Raw genomic sequence first — 24611 nt, 5'->3', positions numbered from 1 at the left:
ATTATCCTTTAGCATTTCCATTAATGTAATGAACAGATGTGTGCTGCTATTAGCTCATACTGGTGGTGCTAACAGTGATTAGCCACCTTGTTGATCATAACATTGACAACAAGAACATAGTTTCATCTAATTTTATCTCAATCCAAGGTCAAAGTTCAAGGTACAGATGATTAGCGTTCCTCACGCTTAGCAAAGCATCGGATTTTATACATTACAAGTGTCTGTGTGTGTGTGTGTGTTTGGGGTCTGTGGGAAAAGGATTCGTTGGGTATATGATATGTCTTATTCTGTAATTTACTTTATTAAATGGCTCAATTTGTACTTTTTGTCTACATTTTGTATTGATACAACTATCAATACATAATGGGGGACTACAGTTAGAGAATCTGCTCTAACTTTGTGCAAAGCATTTTTTCTTTGTATGTTACGAACCTGATGCGTACTAGTAGGTGACATATGTATAAAACAATGCTTGCAAGATATAATATGAAGTATTCCATCCAAAATAAACCCTCATTCAGAAAGTCTGCCCTTCCTTATGAGTGCCCTTCTAATGTACAACATACTGTATATTTCCGGTACATTCTGAGGTGTAGGAAAGTGTTCAACTAGAGCAACCCCCTTTGAAATCACCCCGTCACAGACTATGTTTCATCCTGCTTGTGTTTAAGCAGACACCCCCTCTTTGAAGTCCGACACGAGGCTTTTATCTTGTTATCATGCTGTTTCATTGTATTCCCCTGCGTAATGCCATGCAGCGTCCCGAGAGGTACGACAAATACCCTCTCATCCATAATAAGAGAGTCTCCAATGAAGCTGGGGGAAAAAGTGGAAGATAAAAATGTCTATTGTATTACTGAAGCACATCAGACAGGAGTTGACCATACGCCGTAATGACAGGCCTAATTATTCGGATACATAATTCATGCGACAGTGTGCTGTGAACAAACAGGAGGGATCAGGAAAGACTGCTACCATCAGCATTTCTCTCAGGAGAACATTCTGAAGAATTTCTGAGTGAAACAAACAGGCTGATTAGAGGTTGATTAACACTCCAGGTCGATTATGTGTAAAAGGTATTCTTAAATAAGACATTCATAGAGAACTTCAAGCATCTACTAAACACACAAAAATATAACACAAACTCAACGTCTTTGGTGCTTCTTGACTTTAGAATGGAGCTCCCAAAAAATTTGAGCATTTTCTTTGGAGTAAATGTATTCAAAACAAACCTTTAAGGATTACACAATTTTCAGAAGCTCAACATTAAGAAACATGACTAAGTTTAGCTCCTTTCCATGAAATGTTTAAACTTTATCCTCACACACCTTCAAATTCAATCCTTACATTTTCTTCATTTAGTTTGCTCATCTCCCTTAATTGGTTTGGTTCAGATGATAAAGACAAAATTGTTTGGAGTTGAAGTTTGAAAATGGTTTACCCACCCCAGTTTAAGTAAATCTTGTGTGTTTCACTGCATTTCATTAGATACAATTTCATGCAACTGAACTAGAATTACAAGACAATGCAGTCAAATTCAGTTGATTGATTGAATTGATTGTTATTAAGTTTGCCAAAGTTGGGAAACAGATAAATCAGGGAAAGCAAGCTGTTGCGATACAAAATCAATAAATGTATTCAGTATATTCCAAACGTGTATTAAAACGAAAAAAGCATATAAAGCACAAATAAGAGAGTAACTTTTTATTGGCTTCTCAACTTTTTGCTCACATTATTTACAAAAATAAAGATATTGTCTTAGAATATTTTTTATATTTCTTATACCAAATATTCTTTCTGCTCTTACTAAAAGACACATGCTTAACGGATAACTGAGAGACGGTGTTTGGGACGGAAATCTCAGAAAAGCAATCATGAAGAAAAAGCTTACACGAGTAAAAACCTAATAAGAATTTTAAGAGCTAATGTGTCTCATGATATTTTAAGTTTAGCCTATGGGCATGCTAGTTGTACAACTTGATTTACTTTTTGCAGTAATATTAGAAAACAGACTTTGAATAATTAATTAAATGTTGCTCTTTACTCTGCTGGATATTTCATTAAGCACAACTTTAGCAGCATATGGAGACACAGGAACCTCTAAAACGAATTCCTGCAAAAGCAACTGGAGGAAAAACAAGCTGAACCCAAACACGTTCAGAATATTCACAATCTATACATGTTAATCCGACAAACAACCCTCAATGGAATGCAGATAATAATTTGTTGAATATGACAATATGACTGGATGTTTTTTCTCTGTGAAAAAGAATAATAAAACTGTGTTCTTATAAAACAAAATATTTACGGTAACATATATATACTGTATATGCACGTCATGTTATTTAAAATTTTATCAATATGTAAAAAATTTACAGTTTCTCTTCATTGGGAAGGAAGGAAATCAAACCAAAACACTAGCAACCCTATTTAATCTTCTTTATGTAAGGAAACTTTAATATTTTTGGATCAGAAACTATTTAAACTTTTGTGAAGACCAAAAAGTGGAAACACAAAATCTTTGGCTGCAAGGTCTAAATCTTTTCCGCTACTAACGCTGGATATAATTTAGAACAAGATGTATGTGTTTGAATTTACTCTAATATGTTTCTCCTACACGTAAATAACCACAAGACTCTTTAGGCCTGTTGCAGTTACTGAGATCAAGCGTACTTCAATTCCTGTGTTAAATTAAGTAATTGGTGTAATGGAAATAAACTGGCAATGTAATAAAAATAAATTAACTGAAAGGTGATCATTCATGGCAATATTGGCTGAAGAAATGGGATTCTAATAAAACCCTTTAAAATGAAGTCATTGAACACGTTCGGCGGGTATTATCTGATGACTCAACTATCCATTAGAGGGCAGCGTTATATTTTCTTCACTTTAACTCATAAATCATATTTTGTTCATCATTGTATCACTGCAGTTGCCTAAGGCTTTCTCTCTGCACATCTGGACACACCTCTAAGGTTTTTAACACTCTGCAAGACCATTGACTTTTATATTAGAAGGTAGGCAAGGTCAGCTGTGCCCAGCCCCATGGACACAAGGTTACATGTTGTGAAATGCTTGGCTTCTTCTGCCTGCTTTAAAACATGTATCTGTAGCTGTGCTGTTTATGGGGTCTTAAGGTCAATAGCCCTTTTTTGTGGTGAAAGTGATTTCATCCACATAACACATGCTGCAATTTTCCATAAAAAGCCTCAACCTAAAAGCTTTTATATTACTTGTTCCACCCCTTGCCAACTTTATTTTCTAAAATCTGACGTAAATCAAAAATGCTCAGCAGACACCCAGTGCCTTATCTAATTTATGATGATGCATCTAACACAAAAATAATAATAATGCAATGTCAAGTTTCTGGAAACATTTCTTTCTTCCACTACTTTACACCATTCCCACTATTTCTGGTGGCGATGTCAGAGGATGAGCACAGAAAATGAGTTTCTGTTCACACATTTTTTGAAGCTCAGCTGGGAGGTCTGAACTCTCATAGTGACTGCATTCCTGACTCTGGGTAGCTCTTCAAAAGCCAGAACCGCTAACACTGCAGGACAAAAGAAGAAAAAAAGGCAAAAGCAAAACAGAGATGGCACAAAGGAGGAGATGGTCAGAAAGAGAGAGAGAATAAAAAATGACAGCTCGTTGATTCTGGCTTCTTTCTTGAGGTGACGCCATCTGCTGAGACTGCCATCAGCAGAGACAGCAGTCTCAGCAGATGAGAAGGTGGTGTGAAGTGCAGGTTCCACAACTTTCTGCAGCGGTGAAGTCACTGTCTATTTTAATCCCTTAAATTATAAACATTAACAAGATTAACAAGGTTCTTTCACCTCTGCTTCGAAAAAAAAACCTGTAGTTGACTTTGTATTGGGAGAAGTGAACTGTTGGGGTTTTTATTTTCATTCCTGTGGTGATTTGTAAAATGTATATATTTTCATGCTTCTTCAGGCAATTATCTATGCATTGGTCGCTCTTCCGTAAAGCACAGATGTTTAAAACTTTAATGAAAAGGACAAGCCTATTTTCTCCTCTGCAAATTTGTCATGTTTCCTTTGACATCTGCCACCTTGGAGATTAAAACCTTTCTTAGGTTGCATTAAATTACGAGTACTGAGAAACAAATGACGTTGAACATTTGATTTGGCTACGGAGAAAAAAAAAAAATTGGTTAAGCAGCTTTCAGGGCACGACGCATGAGTTCAGTTCAAATGACAGAGAAATTATTCTGCCTCATCTCAACCTGAGTGGCAACTGACATAAGCTGTTAGCAAGTAAAACAGTTTTGGTTATTAATCAGACAGCGAGCTAAAAGTTCTCATGAATTCTCTTCTCCTGAATAACCTCTGTGCTGCTCTTGTCTTTTAAACTTTGCTTGAGAGTCAGTGCATTTCTCTGCAACACCACACTAGAGAATCCAAAGGCATTCTTCTTTTTGTGAGATTTTTTTTTTTTTAGCATCCCATTAAACTCTCTTTCGATGCTCTCTTTTCCTGTTTCCTGCGTTGTCACATTTTGGTTTCTCCTGCCTCCCCAGCTTACTATCTCCCTATTGTTTCTAGCCTCTTTTTTCCCCCTTGTAGCTGCAACTCTCACCCTGGGGAAATTCTGCTTTGCTAATGACATGTGCAGACTGGGTGTTGTAGAACGGGACATTAATGTTGCCTGAGTGTGACACTGTAGAAAGGAGTTGCTATCCTCAAAGGGTTTGTTTTTTCTCTCAATTCCAGTGTGAACATGCACAAAATAAAAGACAACACATACACAAACACATTCCTTCTCTACACTTCTGATGCTGATGTTACTGCCAGCTCGGTGAAGAATCTCAATTAAAAATAGGTACATAGCGCCCCCTGCTGTTAAGTAATCTAAGAGCATAAAATTCACTGTATGTTTCTTAAATATGAAATGCAAAGCTCATTTCAGCTCATCAAAACCTCCAAAATTCAGAATGCAATGTTTAATATTTAGTACACATGTTATATTATGTGTAATATGTTTCATTAAGTGCCACATAATGCATTTGAAACTTTGCATATTCCAAATCAAGAGTAAAACGAGATCACATTTCTGACCAAGAGGGGAGATGGATGGGAAAAATATATATACCCATCTGCATAAACTGTAAAATACTTTTTTAAATTAGTTGTCAGAACTAATGTTTCTCTACACACTTTTTGTGAACAGCTTCAAACCTGCGTTGCCAGGGGAGAACTGACCTCTGGGATTTGTATACAAGTATGCCAGAACAATTGGAGCACACCAACATTCCTCTGTATCTCTGGTTTTTGCCTCAGAAACAGAGAATTTTCCATTATGGTCTGAAGATTGATGCAACAACGCCGTAATGTTAATAAGGAACAAAAATGCTGACGGCATACCTGTAGGTCAGTGATGCTTAAAAGTTTTTTTTCATAGGAATCTCCTCTTCAGCACGAAGGAGGATAAACTCTTAAAGAATGTTGATGTATTACAATCCATGACTCCTAGTGTGTCAAATATGCCCAACACTAGTATGAGAGCCATTCCAATAGCAGGAGAATGCTTCACAGAGGATAATGCTGTTTCTAGGGGTCATCTGACCAACTGTCTGCAGCCTCTAAAATCAATGAGAAATTTCATTATTTTCAGTCTGTAGCACATAACCACGATTTCTTTAAATTTTTTTCTTCAAAAACAAAGACAGATGAAGCTCTCTACTAGTGGTTTTACGCATTTACCTTCATCAGGCTTAACCGAATATATGCTCAGCATTGTCAGGAATGAGCCATTTTGAGACAAAAAAAATGCCTGTTTTGGAACAGAATGAATGTCTGATCTTTAATTCTGGCCATCATTTTTGAACAAGTCATGACAGCTGGTTTGTGTTCTATTATACTAGCCACTCCTGAATTCAAATATTTTCAGAAATAATTGTAATTAATTAAAACATAATTATAATTTGTGGAAATGAATGCATACCTTTTCCAAAATGAAACCATTCCAGCTGCCTAAGGATTTTTATCTTGCTAAAAATCTGTTTGATCTTGAGTTTTTAGGCTAAATTGTGTGTTTATATATACCACATGATACTAAAACAGGTTTGCATCACTGCTGCTAGATAAACCCCCCAAATTGCAGCCAAACATCTCACAACCCTTTTAAATTCATTAGTCAGAAGTAGAAAGATTCAGCAAACAAACAGATTCATTAAAAGCCTGTCCTAACAGGCTAATTAAACACACCACCTTAAATTTCTGAAGAAAACAAAAAAACAAAAAACTAGCTTCTAAGAGACAAAAAATGCTACCACAACAAAGGATCTAATCGACTTGAAAAAAATGAAGCATTCATACTGTAGAGACTGAGGAAATATAGCTCTGAAAAGCCCTTAGTTTTTTCCATTTATGTAAATGTTCAATACCAAACATTTACCGGGATCATCGGAAGATACCTCTGAAAAACTGAGAAAAGGTGTAAAGACGACTTGAAAGATTTTCGCCTGGCATGTCTAATGTGCTGGGAAATAAAACTCATTCAGTACAACTTACCTAAAATTGACTAAATGTTCATTTCAATTGTAAAATGCTTTATAAATCCAGAAGTGAAATTAAATGTTGCAACCTCTGTTAACTAAGGTTTCTCAAAGATGGTAGTTCTGGCAGTGGGCAAAAATGACCTCCAGCAGCAGTCTGTGTTGCAGCGGTCCAGGTGAAGCCTCTGACTGAAAACACACCGTTTTATAGAAAGAGGATGCCCAAAGTTGTCCATTATGCTCTTCATTTCTTGAACCATTCTTCTTCACCTCCAGAACTGAACCAGCCGTCTTTATCAGCTTCTTCACCTTTAAGTAATTGGGTCTGCTACTGCTGCCCTGCCTCGGGTAGTGGTACCGGATGCAGCTTGGAGTACTGCCACATTTGTATTTTTTTTCCTGTCTTACTAAGCATATTTCAAAAATCTATTAATATCAAATATAGAATTTATTACAAAGAAGATTAAAAAAAAAAAATCAACAAAAGACAAGATTTTTACCTTTTAATTTAACATGACAACATGTACATTAAAAGCAAGGCGAAATTTAAACAAATCTTGAATGATGAAGAGTTTCAGATGAGAACTAAAATGAAAATATTTTACATTTATGGGACAAGAGCAATAGCCATGAGCTCAAAGTGGAGGAGGAAAGAAACACTCCCTGCCAAGGATCTTACATTGTACAGACGCTTTTAATTGAGGTTGTTTTTTTTTTTTTTTGTTTTTTAAAAAAAAAAAAAAAAGGAGGTCAGGAGAAGTAGAACCTGACAAATGAGTACAAATCACGAGCACTTTTTATTCAATTTCCACTAAATGCCAAGAAACATAGGATGTGTAAAGATTTTCAACTCAACAAAAACAAAAAAGCCCATTAAGAACTTTTTCTACACTTTCCATGTGATATCTGTCATCTATTACCAGTGAATCAGATGAATATGAGATGAACCACAACTGCCTTTTATCCAGCCAATTAAACAAACAAACAAAAAAAAATCTAAGTATTAACCCTCTCTCCTCATTGAGATATATCATTTCATGGTTATTTATTAAATAACCCCCTACACATCTGTGGTTCACCTTGTTTGTAAGCAGCGAAGTCAGGTTCAGGGTAAAGGTGGGCATGCTCTTCAGCTTTTTCCTCCACAAGACATTCCAGCTTCCCCTGCAGAGCAAAACGGCCACAACAAACAACGTTAGCAAGGGTCCCACAACATGGGCTTGTAGCAAAGACAACCAGCTATGCAGGCAAATGTTTATCTGCTGGTCAAATATGGTAATTTTTTGTGGGGGCGAAAAAAAAATGATGGTCCCATTAACAGAATATAAACCAAATAACAGTTTAGATTTCTAGCATAAACACTGCAGGTTTTGAATACATTTGGCTACTTTGGTATATTTTATCTGCTTTATATCTATAAAAACTTAGCATTATTTTAAAGACAAACCTATATAATATTCCTTTCGCCAAAGTGGAAATATGCCCGACATGTTGGAGAATTTGAGCATAATAACAACACTGTGGACAAATCTGTGGCAATTTCAGCCAATGGCAAAAGGACATGAAGGTCGTCTCAGATTATTCATTCAAATAACTCTTCTTCCCCCAACATGTTACCAAATACAGCAGCAAATCAGACAATTAAAAATATACACACGATGGATACATGTTCTAAAAGAAGTAGCTAGTTCTTTTTTTTTCTTAGACAGGCAAGAGCATTCAGAAATGGATGTGGGTAGAGAAAGGAGTACCTGGGGTGAGTACCTGCACAGTTTGACAGTCAGAGAGTATCCAAGATTTTTAATTTGCCCTTTTTCTCATGTGGGTCTCGCTCACAACACCAACGCTGTGTGAGGTATAGAAGTCAGCTGCAATTCATCCGATAAACCCTACACCTCCAGTTAGTGTTGTTAAGACCCCCCCAGGTGCTATAACCCCCCCGCACCTCCCAAAAAAATAATAAAATTAAAAAAAAAACACAGTGCATGGCATTATCAGGCACAGTAAGCTAGAAAATGGGCAAATTCCCAAAGGTAAAATCTGAACATGTAGAAAACACAGCCACTTAATTTCCTCCCTGAATGGACAAACAGCAATTACTACGTTTTCCTGTTTCAGAGTAAGAAATTTTTTTTATGAAAAGTAATAATAAAAAAGATAAAAACATGTATATAAAGCTAGAGAAATTTGACTGGATCTGTCATTTCTTCCACAGAGTGAAATTAAACATCTGTAAGGATCGAAAACTGATACAAAACGAGGGGTACCTCTGGGCATGTTTGCTCAGGGCTACACTGGCCTTTCCCTCTTGGCTTTGTGTGAATGTTTTCTACTTTCTTCTCATTCATCGGGCCTAGTCCTTCATCTTCAGTGCATACTTACGATGCACTAATCAAAAACAGGATAAAGATATTTGCATATAGTACATACGACAAAAAGAAAAAAATAAATCATACGCATTGAACTGAACATAAACAGCGTGGGGAAACGGAAGGGGCAGAAGGGAGGGGTGGAAGGAAGGTAGGAGGGCTGAAGGAAAGGGGAGAGAGTGTGAGAGGGAAGGTCGAGAGCCAGGGGGAGTGAAGAGGAGGACGCACTTACCTGAGCCTGATCTGAGGTCCTATCAGATCAGTTTTAATTGGACTGAGTGTCACCTTCAGATTGGAGGAGCTCTTGCTGGCCATTAAGCAGAGGGGGGGAGGAGGAGGCTGCAGCCTCGGTCTGCATCGGTTCCGGCTCCGACGAAGCCTTAATGGTGGCCGAGTCGCTTTCTTTCTTAGAGCTGCTCTTCTCCTCTGTCGCCTTACGGTCTGACAAAACGATACAGATATTCAGCAGTTGACCAATTATTACAGTCTGAAAATAACTCACTTAAAAAGCGTGTTATTCAGGCCAAAACAAAGTAGAACATAACATTCAAGTAGAAGTGAAAAAAAAAAATTATTTCACAAATGTAAACCTGAAAGGTAGGATTTCATTACTACTGGGCTTAAGTCTCTACCAGCTTTCTATCTCTTCCATACATTTAATTATTCTTCTGGGAGAATTAGCTCAAACTCAGACTCCAATAAGCTGTTTTTGATCTGTACAGATGTTTAATTGCATGATAGATTAAAACTAGCTCAATAATTTCTGTTTGCATGATTTATCGTTTTTCTCTTCCTACCAAGAACTGGATGACAAAAATCTTCAGTCTGGTGCTTCGGTCTCAACTAGCCCTTTTTTTGAAGGACAGTTTTGTTTATAGAGACTTCATAATTCATTGTGTTGTTTTGTTTGTTTTGGATATTTTAAAATGCCTTCCAGTTCCAGTGTTAAATGTTCATCAGAATTTAAAGCTTACTGATCTTTGAGAATGGTTTCTAGTGTTATCATAATATTGTCATATGAAAATAGTCTCAAGACAACATTTATTGCAATGACTTCTGGGACAATGGTGCCATTAGAGTGGAGGAAGTTTTTGCATGAAGGCCAAAAAGTTACATTCTGGTTTGAATTGATAAAAGCAAAGTTTCATTTTCAACTGCTTTTATTGCACTCTCACTTTAAATTCAAACACAAAACCCTGAGGTTTCATGATGTAACATGACAAAAATGGCAAAGCTCAAGCTGAGGAAAACAGGCTCCCACCTTTTTCTTTTGATGACCGCTCTTTGTCTTTGTCCCTTCCTTTGTCTCTGTTTCTTTCTCTATCCTTGTCCTTGTCCTTGTCTCTTTCTCTGTCCTTGCTGCGGCTCCGGCTGCGATGGCGGTGAGACTTGCGCTCTGAGCTACGCGACCTCTTCCTGTCGCGGCTGCGGGAGCGACGTTTTTTGTCGGATCGCTCACGACTGCGCCTCCTCTCTCTGTCACGACTCCTGAAGAAATAAGGAGAACAAGTTGAAGAAAAATATATTTTCTCTACATACACACACACTCAATTTGAAGCAAGACATATCGAAGCATGTAATGTAAGCAAGTCTTCCTATAATGTTCTTTCTTTGAGACGGCAAACATTAACTGATTCTTCATGCCAGTTTTCAGATTTTCTGTAAATTCTAATTTTATTATAGTTTTAAGTCAAAAATAATGTTCTAAAATCCTTTTCATGATGCTAAATATCTTTTTATAAGAGTGAAATAATTCATTAAACTGAAAACTTTAATCCTATTTCATAGCTGATTGTAGCTATGAAGGAGAAGGAGCAGAAAAAAAGAATAATAATCAACTATACCTGCTGCGCTTCCGTTCCCTGTCCCGTTCCCGGCTTCTAGACCTCCGGCGGTCGCGGGATCTGCTCCGCCTCTTCTCCGACGTTCGGCTGGAGTGGCGGCTGTTGGAGTGGCTTCGCCTCGCCCGTCTCTCACGGTCCCGCTCTCGCTCCCGTTCTCTGTCTCGCTCCCTCTCTTTCTCCCGTTCTCTCTCTTTCTCCCGTTCCTTCTCTTTTTCCCGCTCCTTCTCCTTCTCTTCCTCTTCCTTGCGCTTCTTCTCCCGCTCCTCCCGCTCGCGCTCTCGCTCTTCTCTGTCCCGTTTGACAGCAGGGCTCTCGCCTTGAGGGTCCTCAGAGCGACGTCGGAGTTTTTCCTGAGGACACAAATTCCCAATTGAATGAAAGTCAAAACCAAAAGCATTCAAATGAATTGTCTTAGATTTCCAATGCTCAGCTGAGGCATTTCATAATGTTACCTTAAGCTCCTCTACAGTAGACTTTATCTTAGCGTAGCCCATGTGTTGTTTGCCCATTAAGTGGTCATCCACCCTGGACTGTGCATCACCCACGATGAGGAAGGCCCCACACACCTCACACACCTCCATCTGCTTCTCCTGAGCAGCAAAGCTCTCAATAGTCTTAAAAAAAAAGCTCAATATTAGTTTCACCCTATAATTAATAAAAACGTAATTCATTTTGGATTCATGTATTTCAGCACATCGTAGGATAAATTCTTGTTTGAAAACAAACAGTGTTACACAAGCAACACCTACTATCTTAAGTTGCATCAGTAGGCCGATTAGCCGGTGTTAGGTGACTCACCGAGGGGGTGGAGCTCAGCATCTCCCTCTCCTCCTTCAGCTGCTCCACCAGCTTCATCATTCCCTGAGCCTCCTCCACGCGGCCCTCCGACCCCAGTTCCTCAATCTAAGGAAGACAACCATGTTGCAGTTTATTAGCAGAGAAAACGGGAAATCTTGGTAATCTATTACAATTCAGTTTAAGATTGTATGACCTTCTTTATCACCAATTTATTCCAATGTAATGGCAATTCCAAATGTGTAACTGTAGTTACTGCAGAGTTAAACTTGGCTATTGCTGATATCAGTGAAGGATTTGAAAACGAAATACAAAAACAGCACAAAAATATCAGGATCTATTTTAAATTAAACTGAATGTTCTCCGACATGTTCGCCACGAGGTCATTCAGGCTCAGAGAGAACGAGACGTTCAGCAGATAAAGGGAACGCCAAAACTGCTATAGCAAATTTGTTCTCTTCTTTTTGAGGTTTCAACTTCTCTCAGTCATGAAACAAGTTGGATCTGGTACCAAAACATTTTGGAAATCAAACGAGTTAAACTAAAAACCAGAATTCTCTTAGACAATATTAGCTGCATCAAAAGCTATTTTAACACATAGAACTGCCTAATCCTGCGTGTGTTTATATAATTATGATCCAAAACAAACATCTAAAAACATTGTGAAAAGTTTTCCTTCACAATTTTCTTATCAATGGATCTCAAACAAATGTAAAATTATACCAACAAATTAGTTGCAAACCTGTAAAACCAGGTCTTCTATCTTCTCTGTTAGAACGTTAACTTTCTCTTCGTTCTTTCCAGATGGACCCGGGCCCTGAGGGAATAAAACCGCAATATCTCACACAAACAGTGCATTTATTTTCCTGTGGTTTTTCCACAATAGGTAAAACTGCATATTTGTGAGAAAAAAACTAATAATAAAATTACAAACCCCTGCATTTTGCTGAGCTTGGGAGAGTGCAAGCCGAGCATGTCCTCTACGAATCCGCCGCTCCACTTCCGCCAGGAGAGACTGCAGATACCGCAGGAATTCTCGCTCGTAGCCTTCTTTCATAAACCGAGAGCTTTTCTCGTACCTGTGGCAAGAAAGAAGTTTATCAGGTCAAAACATCCAAAATGGGGAAAAAATATATATACTAAAATCTTAAGCAGAACTTACAGTTTCCTTAGATTTTCATCATGGATTTTCTCACAAGGACCTGGAAAAAATAGAAATGCCTCATTACACTATGTTATAACAGTATTAATTTAATACTATTAAATTATTATTATTCTTTCTTTAGGTCCTTACCCAAGTCAGAGCGTGTGTTTGTGAATAGCTCCGCTGGGCAGAAGCCACACAGATAGTATCGACAAACCTTAAGAGAAAAAGGGAAATATAAAACTTTTCTTATGTTTATATTCTAAGAAATATTTATGAAGAATTGTAAAACTCTGAAAATCGAGGTTTTCGTTCATTTAAGTCAAAAACTATTTCAGACTTCTATAATCAGTACAAGCACACCGAAGGAGAAGTGCACACTTTTGACAAGTACAATTCAATACACAAACAAAAATAAAGTTAACTTTACTCCAAATCAATTCAGATGTCAGTATTTTTGCATCAAATGAAAGCAACAATAATGCAATATTGTCCTCTAACCTGATCAAAGAAAATAAGAATCTGCAGATTCTCTAGGTCGGAAAAGGAACTAGTCTGCGTCTCCCTTTTTTGCTTCAATTGCTTGATTATGTTGATTATGCCAAAACCTGCACCATTGCCTTAAAAATCCAACTTTATTTGGCTTCTTTAAAATATAAAATGTATAAAATTATTTGTTATCCATTTTAATTAAAAAGTGATGCAATGCTTATGTGCCAAATTTACCTGATGAGTAGATTTATTATTTTCAAATAAACTAAATCTATAATTTAGAAATGTGAAATGGCCATGTAGTAAAAACAAATTAGAAACGTTATTTATATTTTTTTTCTCCTGGGATATCAATCTTAGTAACTGTTATATATATATATATATATATATAAGCATATTCTACAGTAACTAATTTGGTTCTTTGAATAAAACACCATAACAAGCCAGTTCTTTTAAAACATCTGAAAAAACAAACAATTTTTTGCTTGAGGTTTCAGAGCAACCTCAGAGCATTTTCTGTGACTTGGATAACAACTTCTCACTGGTTTCAGTGTAAAACGAGGGAAACATACTACCGACAAACTTTAGCGGTAGCTCTCATTTTAAACCCACACGTGATCTTAACACTTAGAAATTGCTTTCAACACGTAAGACTTTAAGTTACTTATTCGAAGAGCACATATATGAAAAAAAGTGTCTAATCTGAGAAAACTTGATTATGACACATTTAAAAGTATCTCTCGGGTATCTTGAGGCTTTAAAAACCTCGTTCTGACGAGAGCGTTGCCATCCTTCATTGTGACTCACTGGCCTAGCCTAGCTTAACCGTTAGCAATTTCAGGTTAATACCGCTAACATGCGTACCTATAAAGCAGTGTCCCCTAAGATTTAATTAGAAGAACCTTTTAAATGAAACTTAAAGCGAAAATCCCTGATGAAGAAGCCAGTTGAGTCCCAAACCATAGAAGACATGATGCAAGACATCTCGCATTGCCTAAAAAAATGTTAGCTCATCACATTTTCGAAGCTAAGGTTAGCTACATGCTAACTTACGCTCTCGTCATCCCATCGCACGTTGGAGCGCTTCTCATCAGGGGCCAAGTTTCTGTCTCTGCCCATTAACTCATCGAGTAACTGGGCTGCAGACAGCATTTTGATAGGACTGCGGTGCCTTCTCTTGGAGTACCGCTGTGTATCCCGAGGAGCCTATTTATGCCAAATACAATGCTAAGTAGCTCTAACCAAAATGGCAGACGCTGGAGCAGCAACAACGCCCGCTCACCGCTCGTCTTCGAAAAGGTCACTCTGAACCGGATGCAGAAACTGATGCAGAGTTCAGTAAAGTCCCACGCATGGTCCCACTGTTGTGAGCAAATAAATGTCTTATAAACTAGGCTATGAAATTTTTTTTTTGCATCTTACAGATTTCTCCTATTATTGTTATTATTATTGCTTTTTATAGTTACACTTTAATGTTTCAGAGCATATAAAACCATGACAAGAGTACACACAAAATGTAATTTTGAAACTTCAAGTCCAGTCAGAAAACACAGCTTACCATATTTGTTTGGTTCAACGTTAACAATGAAAAGGTTCCATTCACCTTTGTTTACAAGGTGAATGGAACTGACTGAACCTGATTACTGTCTGATCTGTAGAATCAATCATGAGATCATAAAACCTTTCTGAAAACATAAAATAGGCTAAACTATATCAAAAAGCAGCATCATATAGCCAAACAAAACTGGGGAAGAGATGAGGAAAGATTCAATGACATATCAAACTCTAAAATGTTACAGGGCTTTGGAATCTACAATCATTTCAATTCAATGACTCATTTAGAACTTAAAGAACTTATAGTTCATTTATTAAGTTAGTGTTCATGTTAGGACAAATATGAAAAGAGTTTCAAAATTTTTAGAAATGACCTTGTCAAAGGTCAGACTTAAATCTGAATTAATTGCTGTGGCATGACTTTGGGTCAGTTTCGCCTTAAAATAAGGGTTTAGTTTGTCAGGTGATCAAAATATACCCTTCTTTATCTATTCTATGTCAACATTATGACCTTAACTGGTTAGTTTGACCAGAAAAGGTTACTGGTGTTTCCTCGATCCACCTCTTTAGTGCACCTTTAAAAAGCTTAGTTTTATCATCACAATACATAGCCTACATTTTTAAGTTTGTGCTCTGGAAAATTGATAGTAATTGGTTGACAGTCAATCACACTTTATTGATCCCATAGGAAACTTAAATGTTGTTGGAACTTATGCAAGGCTTTTCAAAGAGTTATTCTAGATGCTGATGGATGGGGGCAGGAATTATCGTCTCTTACTGTTTCATCAAAGAACAACAACAAAAAACTGATTATGTTATATCAGATAGATCTGGGGTCGCCCCGGGGTCTTTCTGCACGGAGTTTGCATGTTCTCCCTGTGCATGCATGGGTTCTCTCCGGGTATTCCGGCTTCCTCCCACAGTCCAAAAACATGACTGTTAGGTAAATTGGTCTCTCTAAATTCTCCCTAGGTGTGAGTGTGTGTGTGCATGGTTGTTTGTCCTGTCTGTCTCTGTGTTGCCCTGCGACAGACTGGCGACCTGTCCAGGGTGTACCCCGCCCCTCGCCCGGAACCTTAGCAGGAGATAGGCACCAGCACCCCTTCCGACCCCACTAGGGACAGGGGTGTTAGAAAATGGATGGATGGATGGATGGATCAGATCTAGGATAGCGGCTGCGCTGGCATGTGGATATTTATTTCCCTCTAGTGGTCACATTTTGGAGATGCAATAGTCATTTACCTATATTAGATGTAATAAACATTACAATAACTCGTAATGTTTATTTACATGTGTTTTATTAGTGTGAATGCTGTTGGCATTCATTTAAAATAATTGACAGTTTTATATATATATAATGCATTAAAAATATAACTATGCATGTGTAGTTTTAATAAGCTAATTTAACTCGTTTTGTTTTTTAAAGATCGGATTTATTTGTTAAGCAGACAAAGTTGTGAAAAGTAGCATTAAAGAGTAATGTAACGACAGTGTTTTGAGCTAAAATATGAGAAAGTGGAACCAACTACCTGGGTGCATAATGTTGTCACATCCTAACCCCTCCGACTCGACGAACAAGCGGTGGTGTTTGAGACTGACAGGACACCGTCACTGCTGTCTGAATGACCCAGGCAGGGTATAGTCAATGGTAGTATGACATGAACTAACAGCATATTTGAATGTTGAGTGTTTAACTCCAGTCTGAGGATTTGAAGAACTCTTCAAAACGAAGTTACGTTAGCCGAAGCTATTTGTTGTCACAAGCTAGCATCCCCTGTCAAGTCAAGCTAGCCACTGGTAGGTAAGGTGAACCGGTTAGCTGATCAGACTCTCAGCGGGACTCTGTGTGGGCATTACTAGCGAACACAGTGTTAGACCATATTATTGTCGAGACACTTTTGCCGTCCTATGGTCTCACTCCGCTAGCTGCTTGTGCCAAAATGTCCACGACTTCGTTGGATAAAGAATTGCAGGAGCGACTGAGAGAAGCGTCTGCCATCGGGGATATCGACGAAGTGCGGTCGCTGGTGGAGAGCGGGGTGAATGTTAATTCACAGAACGAGATCAACGGGTGGTAAGCGTTTCTAGTAAATTACCGCAGTTTGTGACTGACTTTTTGTTGTGTTTAGCTTCACCAATTGAAACCCTCGTAGGAGTCACTGAGCCAAGTGCGTCGTTGTAGGGATAAAAATGGTCAGTGTTATCCTATTAGGCGACTCTAAGCCTGTTAACCAGTCAGCCTTGCCCCTTTTGCTTTATCCGAGCCGTAGAGCTCCGAGTCTGTCGAAATGCCCTTTATCACTCTGCATGCCAGTGGTTAAATAGGCGCGTTGTTGCTGTGAAACTACAATAATATCACAACGGATCCAAAAGGATAACATGTTCAAGTGGGGGGAAAAAAATCCCCGTAGGGAGTCAGTCCTTCAGGGCTGGTGTCATTTATGTTTTTTCTCTGGTTCAACCCACCTGAACCAAAAATGGCTCATTAGCAGGCCTCTGCAGAACTTTGTCAAGTTGAGGTTGAGTTAAAGCTGTTAATTTGGTTCTTGAGGGCTCCAGGTGAACACCCATTCCATAAAGGCTCTGATCATAGCTAGATCAAATGTGATAACAGGTGCATTTCAAAGAATTAGATTAAAAATTTTATTTCAGCAATTAAAATGTTCAAATTCATTTCAAATATTTATTAGACAGAATCCTGTTGGTAGCAGTTGTTTTTCTTTTAATTTCAGTTGTTATAGATTACAGATAATAGAAACGTAGAAGTTACTTTCTCATATAATCAGACATTTACATAAGCAGTGTTCACAGTAACCTTTTAATTACGTCTGCCAAGCTGGCACATGTGGGAGTGTCTCGGGGAGGACATTTTTGAAACATGTCAGGACAATGTACTCAGATTTGCATAATTCACACTGTACTAAAACTGTAGTAAAATTTAATAACTACAATAAATTACAGCTCTTTAGTCCTGATAAGACACGTGTGTGTTAATAGCGTGACTTGATGCAAGGGATGCCACAGCTCAAGCTCGTATCATGGATATCTGTCTGTGTGTGGTGTTTCTTGAAACCCCTGCAGCAGTGCAAGTCTTGTAAATCTCCCCCTAAACCCTCTAATATCCCTGTTTGTGCACTTTTTCTACCACACTACTGCCAACCAGCTTCTTTAGGAGTGAACCTTTGTGGCAGCAGTGTTCCCCATGATTCCCTTGTCAAGAGTGTGGCCATAACATTAGTGTTTTTTATTAAGGTTTTTTTTTTTTTTTTACTTGATCCTCTGAATTTTTCTAATTGAAGCTGGGTTTCTGGTTCCCATTAACTGTAAACCATAATCATTAATTGTTGAAATATAAAACTACGTATCATGTATAACCTAGGTGATATGCTGAAAAACATTTTGCATGAAACAAGTGATGAGACTGGTGAATAAAAATGTTATATAGACAAAAAAAAAAAAGTTAGGAACTTAAAGTGACGTTACAAAAAGGTTCTGATGACCAAATTTTAAATGAAAAAACTTATTCTGCAAAACAAAAAGTTTACCAAAAATGTGTATAAATGATCAAACTATCATTTATAGTTTAATCATAGATGATCAAACTACAACGTTTGATCATTTATGATAATTTATGATCATTACGAGAACGTGTTTGAGAGCGTTCCCAAACACTTCTGGTGAACTACATGATGTTTGCCAATAATCCCAAAGGATTAGGACATTTTACTTGAAAGAAAATTAACAATATTTATCTTAGATTTTTGTATAGCATTATGTTAAAAATACCTCAAAATGAACCTTGAGTTAATGAGTTCTTTCTAGTTTGGAAAGAATGGTTGGCATTACAATGTGAGCTATTTTAATTTTTTTTAATTAAACATGATACTTTAAGTTTAGAGATGGCTCGTCTACACTTCACCATCTGGATATATTAGATTTTCAGGTTTCATGTTATAAAAGGAGCATGTTTGTTTTTAAATGATAAATGTAGACATATTTTTCTTTGACTGTTTAACAAAGAAGCTGCAGAGCATGAATGGATGGAAAGAGCAATTTTCGATTTCTTCCACCAGGACATGCCTGCACTGGGCTTGCAAGAGGAACCATAAGCACATCGTGTCCTACTTACTCAGTTGTGGAGCGGACAAAGAAATCCTCACGGCTAAAGAGGAGCTCGCCTCTCAGCTTACATCTAAACCAGAGATCAAGAGACTCTTGGGAGGTTAGATCTTTTTTTGATGTTCTCCTTATTCTTATCATGTTCCAATTTTGCTATGTTCAGTTAAAACCCAAGCCATTATTTGTCTAAATCTGTCTATTAAAGTATCGTCTTTGTCATTATGTCAACCCTTTAATAAATAATGATTGTCTGTGCACTTTCATAGTTGAGGTGGAGGAAGTGCCTGAGGTGAAAGAGCCTGAGTTACCAATCATCCCAAATTACCTGTCCAACCCGCCCTTCATGTACTCCAAGATGGACAATAAGTCAGAGATCCTCCAAACCCAGCCCCTCACACAGAACGGCTCGAGAGATTACGCTGAAGACACGCAGAGTGATTCAGCCTCGCTGTCCTCCACCGATGAGCTCCAGAAACCCCAGAGCATGGTGTGCGACGGGCCCGCCCCTTCACCAAACCCCGTCGTCAATCACAGCCAACCTCCAGCTCCTGAATTCATTCCTGTGCCTGAGCAAAACGGCGTGTCGCCCAGCATGGCCTCATCCCACAGTCACACTGTTGTGAACCACACGGTGCCTATTGACCTCTCAGTGGAGCCTCACCTGGTCAACCATGCCGACTACCCTCACATGGTGGCCCACAACGGTACTGTGAGTTCACCTCCACTGGCCTCGCCGCGCCCAAGCTTGACCGGCGGTGGTGGCGGCGGCACACAGGTTCAGGCTCCGGTGGCCAGCGCGAACCCCACCATGAGCCGTCAACAGTCTATTCCACAGCAGCTGAGCTACAGCCAGGCCAATGGGCCCATGCCAGCGTTTCAGCCTTTCTTTTTCACCAGCACCTTTCCTGTAAATGTACAAGGTGGGTTAAACTACTACTTGTTTGTTGTTTAGTTTTTACATAAACAAAACACTGAACTTCCCACATACAGTATACAACTTGATGAAGCAGAACAGACTCTTAGTGGGTGTAACGTCACTCACCTTGACCTCTGACCCCTACAACAGAGACAAATATGCAGAGAAGTTTAACTGGTCCAACAAGGTTGCTTTGTTAGTACATGACAATAATAAACTGGTGACGCAGTTATCCTGAGATCCCATTGTGTCTGTTAAATAAGCCATATTATGTGTGTAATAAGGAGGTATCTCTCATTTTTTTCTTTTAGAGTTGGTTCTGAAGGTTCGAATCCAGAACCCAAATGCACGGGAGAACGACTTCATTGAAGTAGAACTGGATCGTCAGGAGCTCACCTACCGTTCCCTCCTGAGAGTCTGCTGCCGCGAGTTGGACATCAGTGCTGAACATGTGGAGAAGATCCGCAAGCTGCCAAACACCATGTTAAGAAAGGTACAGCTGACAGATGTGTTGTCCTGCGGATTATGTACTCATGCGTTACTATACATGTATTGTGAAAAAAAAAAATGCTGTCTGCAAATCGAAGTGTATTGAAATTACACTTCCAGGGTGGAAGAAAGGCTCCGCTCTCCCCCCCTCCTCCTCCCATCCTTGTATTCTTCTCTGTTAATCGTTTTCTAATAGATGACTGCGTGTTTTTTAAAAACTCAATTGTTTGTAAAAGTTTTGTGTTTCTTTTTCTTGTTTTTCTTGTTCTATTAAACACGCAGTCTAATAGATGACTGCGTGTTTTTTAAAAACTCAATTGTTTGTAAAAGTTTTGTGTTTCTTTTTCTTGTTTTTCTTGTTCTATTAAACACGCAGTCTAATAGATGACTGCATGTTTTTTAAAAACTCAATTGTTTGTAAAAGTTTTGTGTTTCTTTTTCTTGTTAAGTTAAAATTCCAATTTTAAATTGGAATTTAAAATTCCAATTCTGGAATTTTAAATTCCAGAATTGGAAAATAAATTCCAATTCTGGAATTTATTTTCCAAAATTGGAAAATAAATTCTGCAAATTTTTCATTTAATCATTTAAGACTTTTTTATACAATATTAGAAATACATTACAAGTTACAAATAATTCAATTCCATGTTTAAATAAGAAAATATACATTTTATTGGCTGAAATGCATTAATAGCATTCCATTATTGAACGTTTAGTCGTTTGTAGCAAAGGAAAGATCTATAGCTAAAAACATATTTTTAACATCAACAACAACATGTTGATACATTTCTGGATAATAATTGAATAGCAAAAGGTTTTTAATAGGACTTCAAAAAAAATTGAACCAGGTGAATCTAAAATTATACCACCTGATTTCTGGGTAGAACATTTTTATCAGTTTTTTATTTTTTTTTATTTATCTTAAATGCCAACCTTATAGAATTTTTGTACAATTTTGGATTATTTAAGACTCTGAATGTGTTGTTCTTTTAGCAAGTGGAAATTTCTTTTGAGTCTCCAGGTAGCCATTAACCGATTACTAAATTAGTTGACAATTATTTCAATAATCGATTCACGACAATTAATTGTTTTGGCCCTAATTTAAATTATGTGATTAAAAAGTCGACCATCTCTTCTGAACATTGCTTGATAAAGATAGTATTTGTAAATCCAATTGTAAAAGACAGAATCACAGGCAAGCGTCCTAAATGTCTATTACATTAGTAATATTACCGCAGTAACTCAACCTTAATTTCAAAACTTTTTTACTCTCCTGTAAACACCTAACAGTCAGCTTAAATTGTCCTAATTTAAGTTTTTTTTAAAAGTTGGCAGTTCATAACTGAGAAACTTCCACCACCCTTTGTCAGAACAACTTGGTCATTAATGAACTGGTATTTTTATAAGTCAGGAATTTCTTTATTTCAACCGATTTGTCCTTCCTATTCAGGACAAGGACGTGGCTCGGCTGCAGGACTTCCAGGAGCTGGAGGTTGTGCTGGAGAAAGCAGAAGGCCTGTCCCTGTTCTCTGGTACGGGGAGCCTGACAGACAGGCCCTGCTACAACATGAAGGCCTCTCGCCTCACTTACTGAAGCAAACCCAGACCCAGAGGTCTCCCTGACGACGGGCTTCTGTAGCTTCCCTCGAGCAACCTCAGATAGTCGCCCTGCCCAGCTCCTTTGTTCCAGCTTTGTTCAGCTTTGATGTTTGACCAATATTTCAGCTGGGATTTGTTTGTACAACTGTAGCTATTGTCCTCCTCCTGTCCCCTTCTGGGCCTGCTGCTGCTGCTGCTTATGTGTACCCGAATCAGTTCCAAGTGAAAGCTGATGCATGGTATCCTCGAATATGTGCAACGTATTTGACCCTCTTTTTTCCTCTTTATCATGCCCTCCCACTGCACTTCGTGCCAAGGAGTAAGTGGGTCAGCAGAGGGGGACGTTGGCTTGTCTTCCTAACGGGCTGGATTCTGCGATCGCCTTATAAGGACAAGTTTTTATTGTGGAAAACTGGCCAAGAAGACATCAGGAAGGATTAACATAAGATCATCATCAGACCACCATGCCGGATAAGCTGCAGCACAGTGGACCACACAGCAACTTTGGTTTCTAACAGAATGAGCTACAGAGTCATATCCGATTAGTCTTGGTTGTGCACACATGCTCTTTGCATAAACCATAGTGTCTTCTCACAGACGGTATCTGTTATTAGCCAAATGAAAGCAAAGTTTATCTCACTTAATTAGGAGTAGTTCATTTATTGGCCTCAAATAAACATATATTCTCATCTGCATCCTCTCAGAGACGATTTAAAGAAAACTTATTTCCTGTTTTTGAAATAATTCCACTGTGGTAAACGAATAACACAGGAGCTATGCTTTTTATTTTTTGAACATAACACTACACTGCTGCTACTTTTTTATGTTCAGCAGCCAGAATCAAACTTCAGTTTTCAGAGCAGAGCCACATCTTGCATTCTGGTGGCAAAGCAAATGTGTATGAGGTTTCATCTTAAAATGTTTAAATCCTGCCCTGTGTTAAATATTTTTACATTGCTGTCAATTTGTTTAGTGTCAATTTAGAATTGAGACCCCAAAAAAATAAATAAATAAACCGGACTAGCCAGCAAAGACGATAATTTCACTAACAAACCTGTCACTATTTTAGAGGAGAAGGTAGCTTTGTTTTCATTTTTGTTTTCTCACAAGTGCTAAAGGAAAACATACAGATTTTTGTTTTCTTTTGGAACTTGGCCATGATATTCTTTGTTCATGTTGAGGACTACACATAACATCAGTATCTATCATACGGCTACAGTTTTTCTGTTCAAAGCCAGTCTGGTCCTTTTTTTGAATCATTATTTCAGAACTAACATTTGCCTTTGACACTTTTTCTAGCTTGACAATTTAAAAAGGTCACTTTGAATTTGACTTGAAGAATATCTTGAACACTGAGAAAATACATATTTACTCTAAAGACACACACTTGTGTTAGATAGCAGATTTGTTTACGCTGCCTATGTTAACATGTTACTGGGGCTCCTGTTTAAAGTTCAGTAAATGGATACTAAACATGTCTTACAATCAGCGTCTTACCTTGTGGTGAGAGTTTAATTCTCTGAATATACTTGAGCCTCTAACTCTTTGTTTTAATTTGGGTTTTAGGTAGTGTTTGTGTATATATATATTTTTTACCAGCTAGGCCTGTTTGTTTTTTTTTGTTTGTTTTGTGTCAAAAAAATCTCCTGCAGTTGTGCAGGAGTTCATCACCGAAAGACCCGAAACGCTTTTGTTGAAGTGCAATGTGAAGGAAGAGGAACGTGTTTCAGTAAGAAGAGCGAGACGACGTTAAGAGAAGTTATGCCACGTGTGCGATGCTGGAGCTTGAAATAACAAAGCAGACATTGTGAACTGAAACAATGTATGCTAAATGAAATTTGCTTTTTTTTTTCTTTTTTTTTTTTAAGAACATTTGATTTTGTGAAAAGGGGATGCCTACGTTGTGCTTGTTGGTTGCACATTATTTCAAAATACAGAATACAGTTGGAATTAACCTATGCATCCAGAGTCTGATATTTTTATATACAGTAGGACCTGTATACATGTACAAATAATCTAATAAATAGGCACTGTTAAAATTGTGATTTTGTTCTGGAAACCTTTAACTGTTCTTTGATAAAAGCATGGTAAATGAAACAATCTGTTTTCCTCATCCTTTATTTTAAATGGACCGTTTCTTATGTTTTTGTCTGGTTAGAGGAGCCTATGATAACATGCAATGGTTTTTGTTTTCCTTTTCATTCAGACAGAAGATTGACCATTTTTATTTGAGTAATTCCCGACAACATAACTTCAACAGCACTGCTGGGATTTTCAACGTTACCTTGTTCAAACTGACAATAATCAAGCTCAGAATATTTTTAACAATGTACAGTATCAACTATATAGATATTGATTATGATCGGCATCAGTTTTTCAAACAAATGAAAAACTTAAATTAATACCTAAACATTTAAATATATAAAGATTTAGAATATTTTGGTACAAAAATATCATTTATATTGTGTATTTGTTTTGAATCCACACAGTGTCAAATTTAATCACACCAGCTTAAAAGAAAGCAACAAATTAACATTTCTATTCATGTTTTTCCACTATTGTCCTGTTAGCACACCCATTGTGTTCAAGTCTCAACCAACTGATTGTTGATTTCATGTGAAATTGTAGAATTGTTGCATTTATGAGATTTAGCCCAGGCAGTTTACTTAATATTGTAAGCCCTTTTGTTTTACAGTAGGGTGATGCTTTGTGTCAGATGGCTCATTTTTGTTACAACAGAGTAATAATGCTAAACACACAACAATAACTGGTT

The 24611-nt window shown here is 37.7% G+C and overlaps 2 protein-coding genes across 3 annotated transcripts; one reads left to right on the top strand and one right to left on the bottom strand.

The window, feature by feature from the left end:
- Positions 1-7250: 7250 nt before the first annotated feature.
- luc7l3 (LUC7-like 3 pre-mRNA splicing factor) lies at positions 7251-14472 on the bottom strand. 2 transcript variants are annotated; one of them, XM_032587133.1, is made up of 11 exons: positions 14215-14472; positions 12820-12886; positions 12688-12727; positions 12460-12604; positions 12268-12342; positions 11529-11633; positions 11183-11344; positions 10731-11080; positions 10148-10374; positions 9119-9327; positions 7251-7681 (listed from the first exon to the last, which is right to left on the bottom strand). In XM_032587133.1, the coding sequence occupies exons 1-10, from the start codon at positions 14311-14313 to the stop codon at positions 9152-9154; spliced, it is 1446 nt and encodes a 481-aa protein (XP_032443024.1). In that variant the 5' UTR covers positions 14314-14472; the 3' UTR covers positions 7251-7681; positions 9119-9151. The 2 variants fall into 2 exon arrangements, with proteins under 2 accessions (XP_032443024.1, XP_032443023.1); XM_032587132.1 differs by having other exon boundaries at positions 7252-9327.
- Positions 14473-16258: 1786 nt separating this feature from the next.
- On the top strand, positions 16259-23935 carry ankrd40 (ankyrin repeat domain 40). Its single transcript, XM_032588014.1, has 5 exons — positions 16259-16789; positions 18789-18937; positions 19101-19754; positions 20062-20243; positions 21690-23935. Exons 1-5 carry the CDS (start codon positions 16656-16658, stop codon positions 21831-21833), a joined length of 1263 nt encoding a protein of 420 aa, XP_032443905.1. The 5' UTR covers positions 16259-16655; the 3' UTR covers positions 21834-23935.
- The last annotated feature ends 676 nt before the right edge of the window (positions 23936-24611 follow it).

The sequence above is a fragment of the Xiphophorus hellerii genome, chromosome 16 (genome assembly GCF_003331165.1).
Source record: "Xiphophorus hellerii strain 12219 chromosome 16, Xiphophorus_hellerii-4.1, whole genome shotgun sequence".
NCBI lineage: Eukaryota > Metazoa > Chordata > Actinopteri > Cyprinodontiformes > Poeciliidae > Xiphophorus > Xiphophorus hellerii.
Note: the sequence above shows the minus strand (reverse complement) of the source record. Positions and strands in the feature narration are given on the sequence as shown.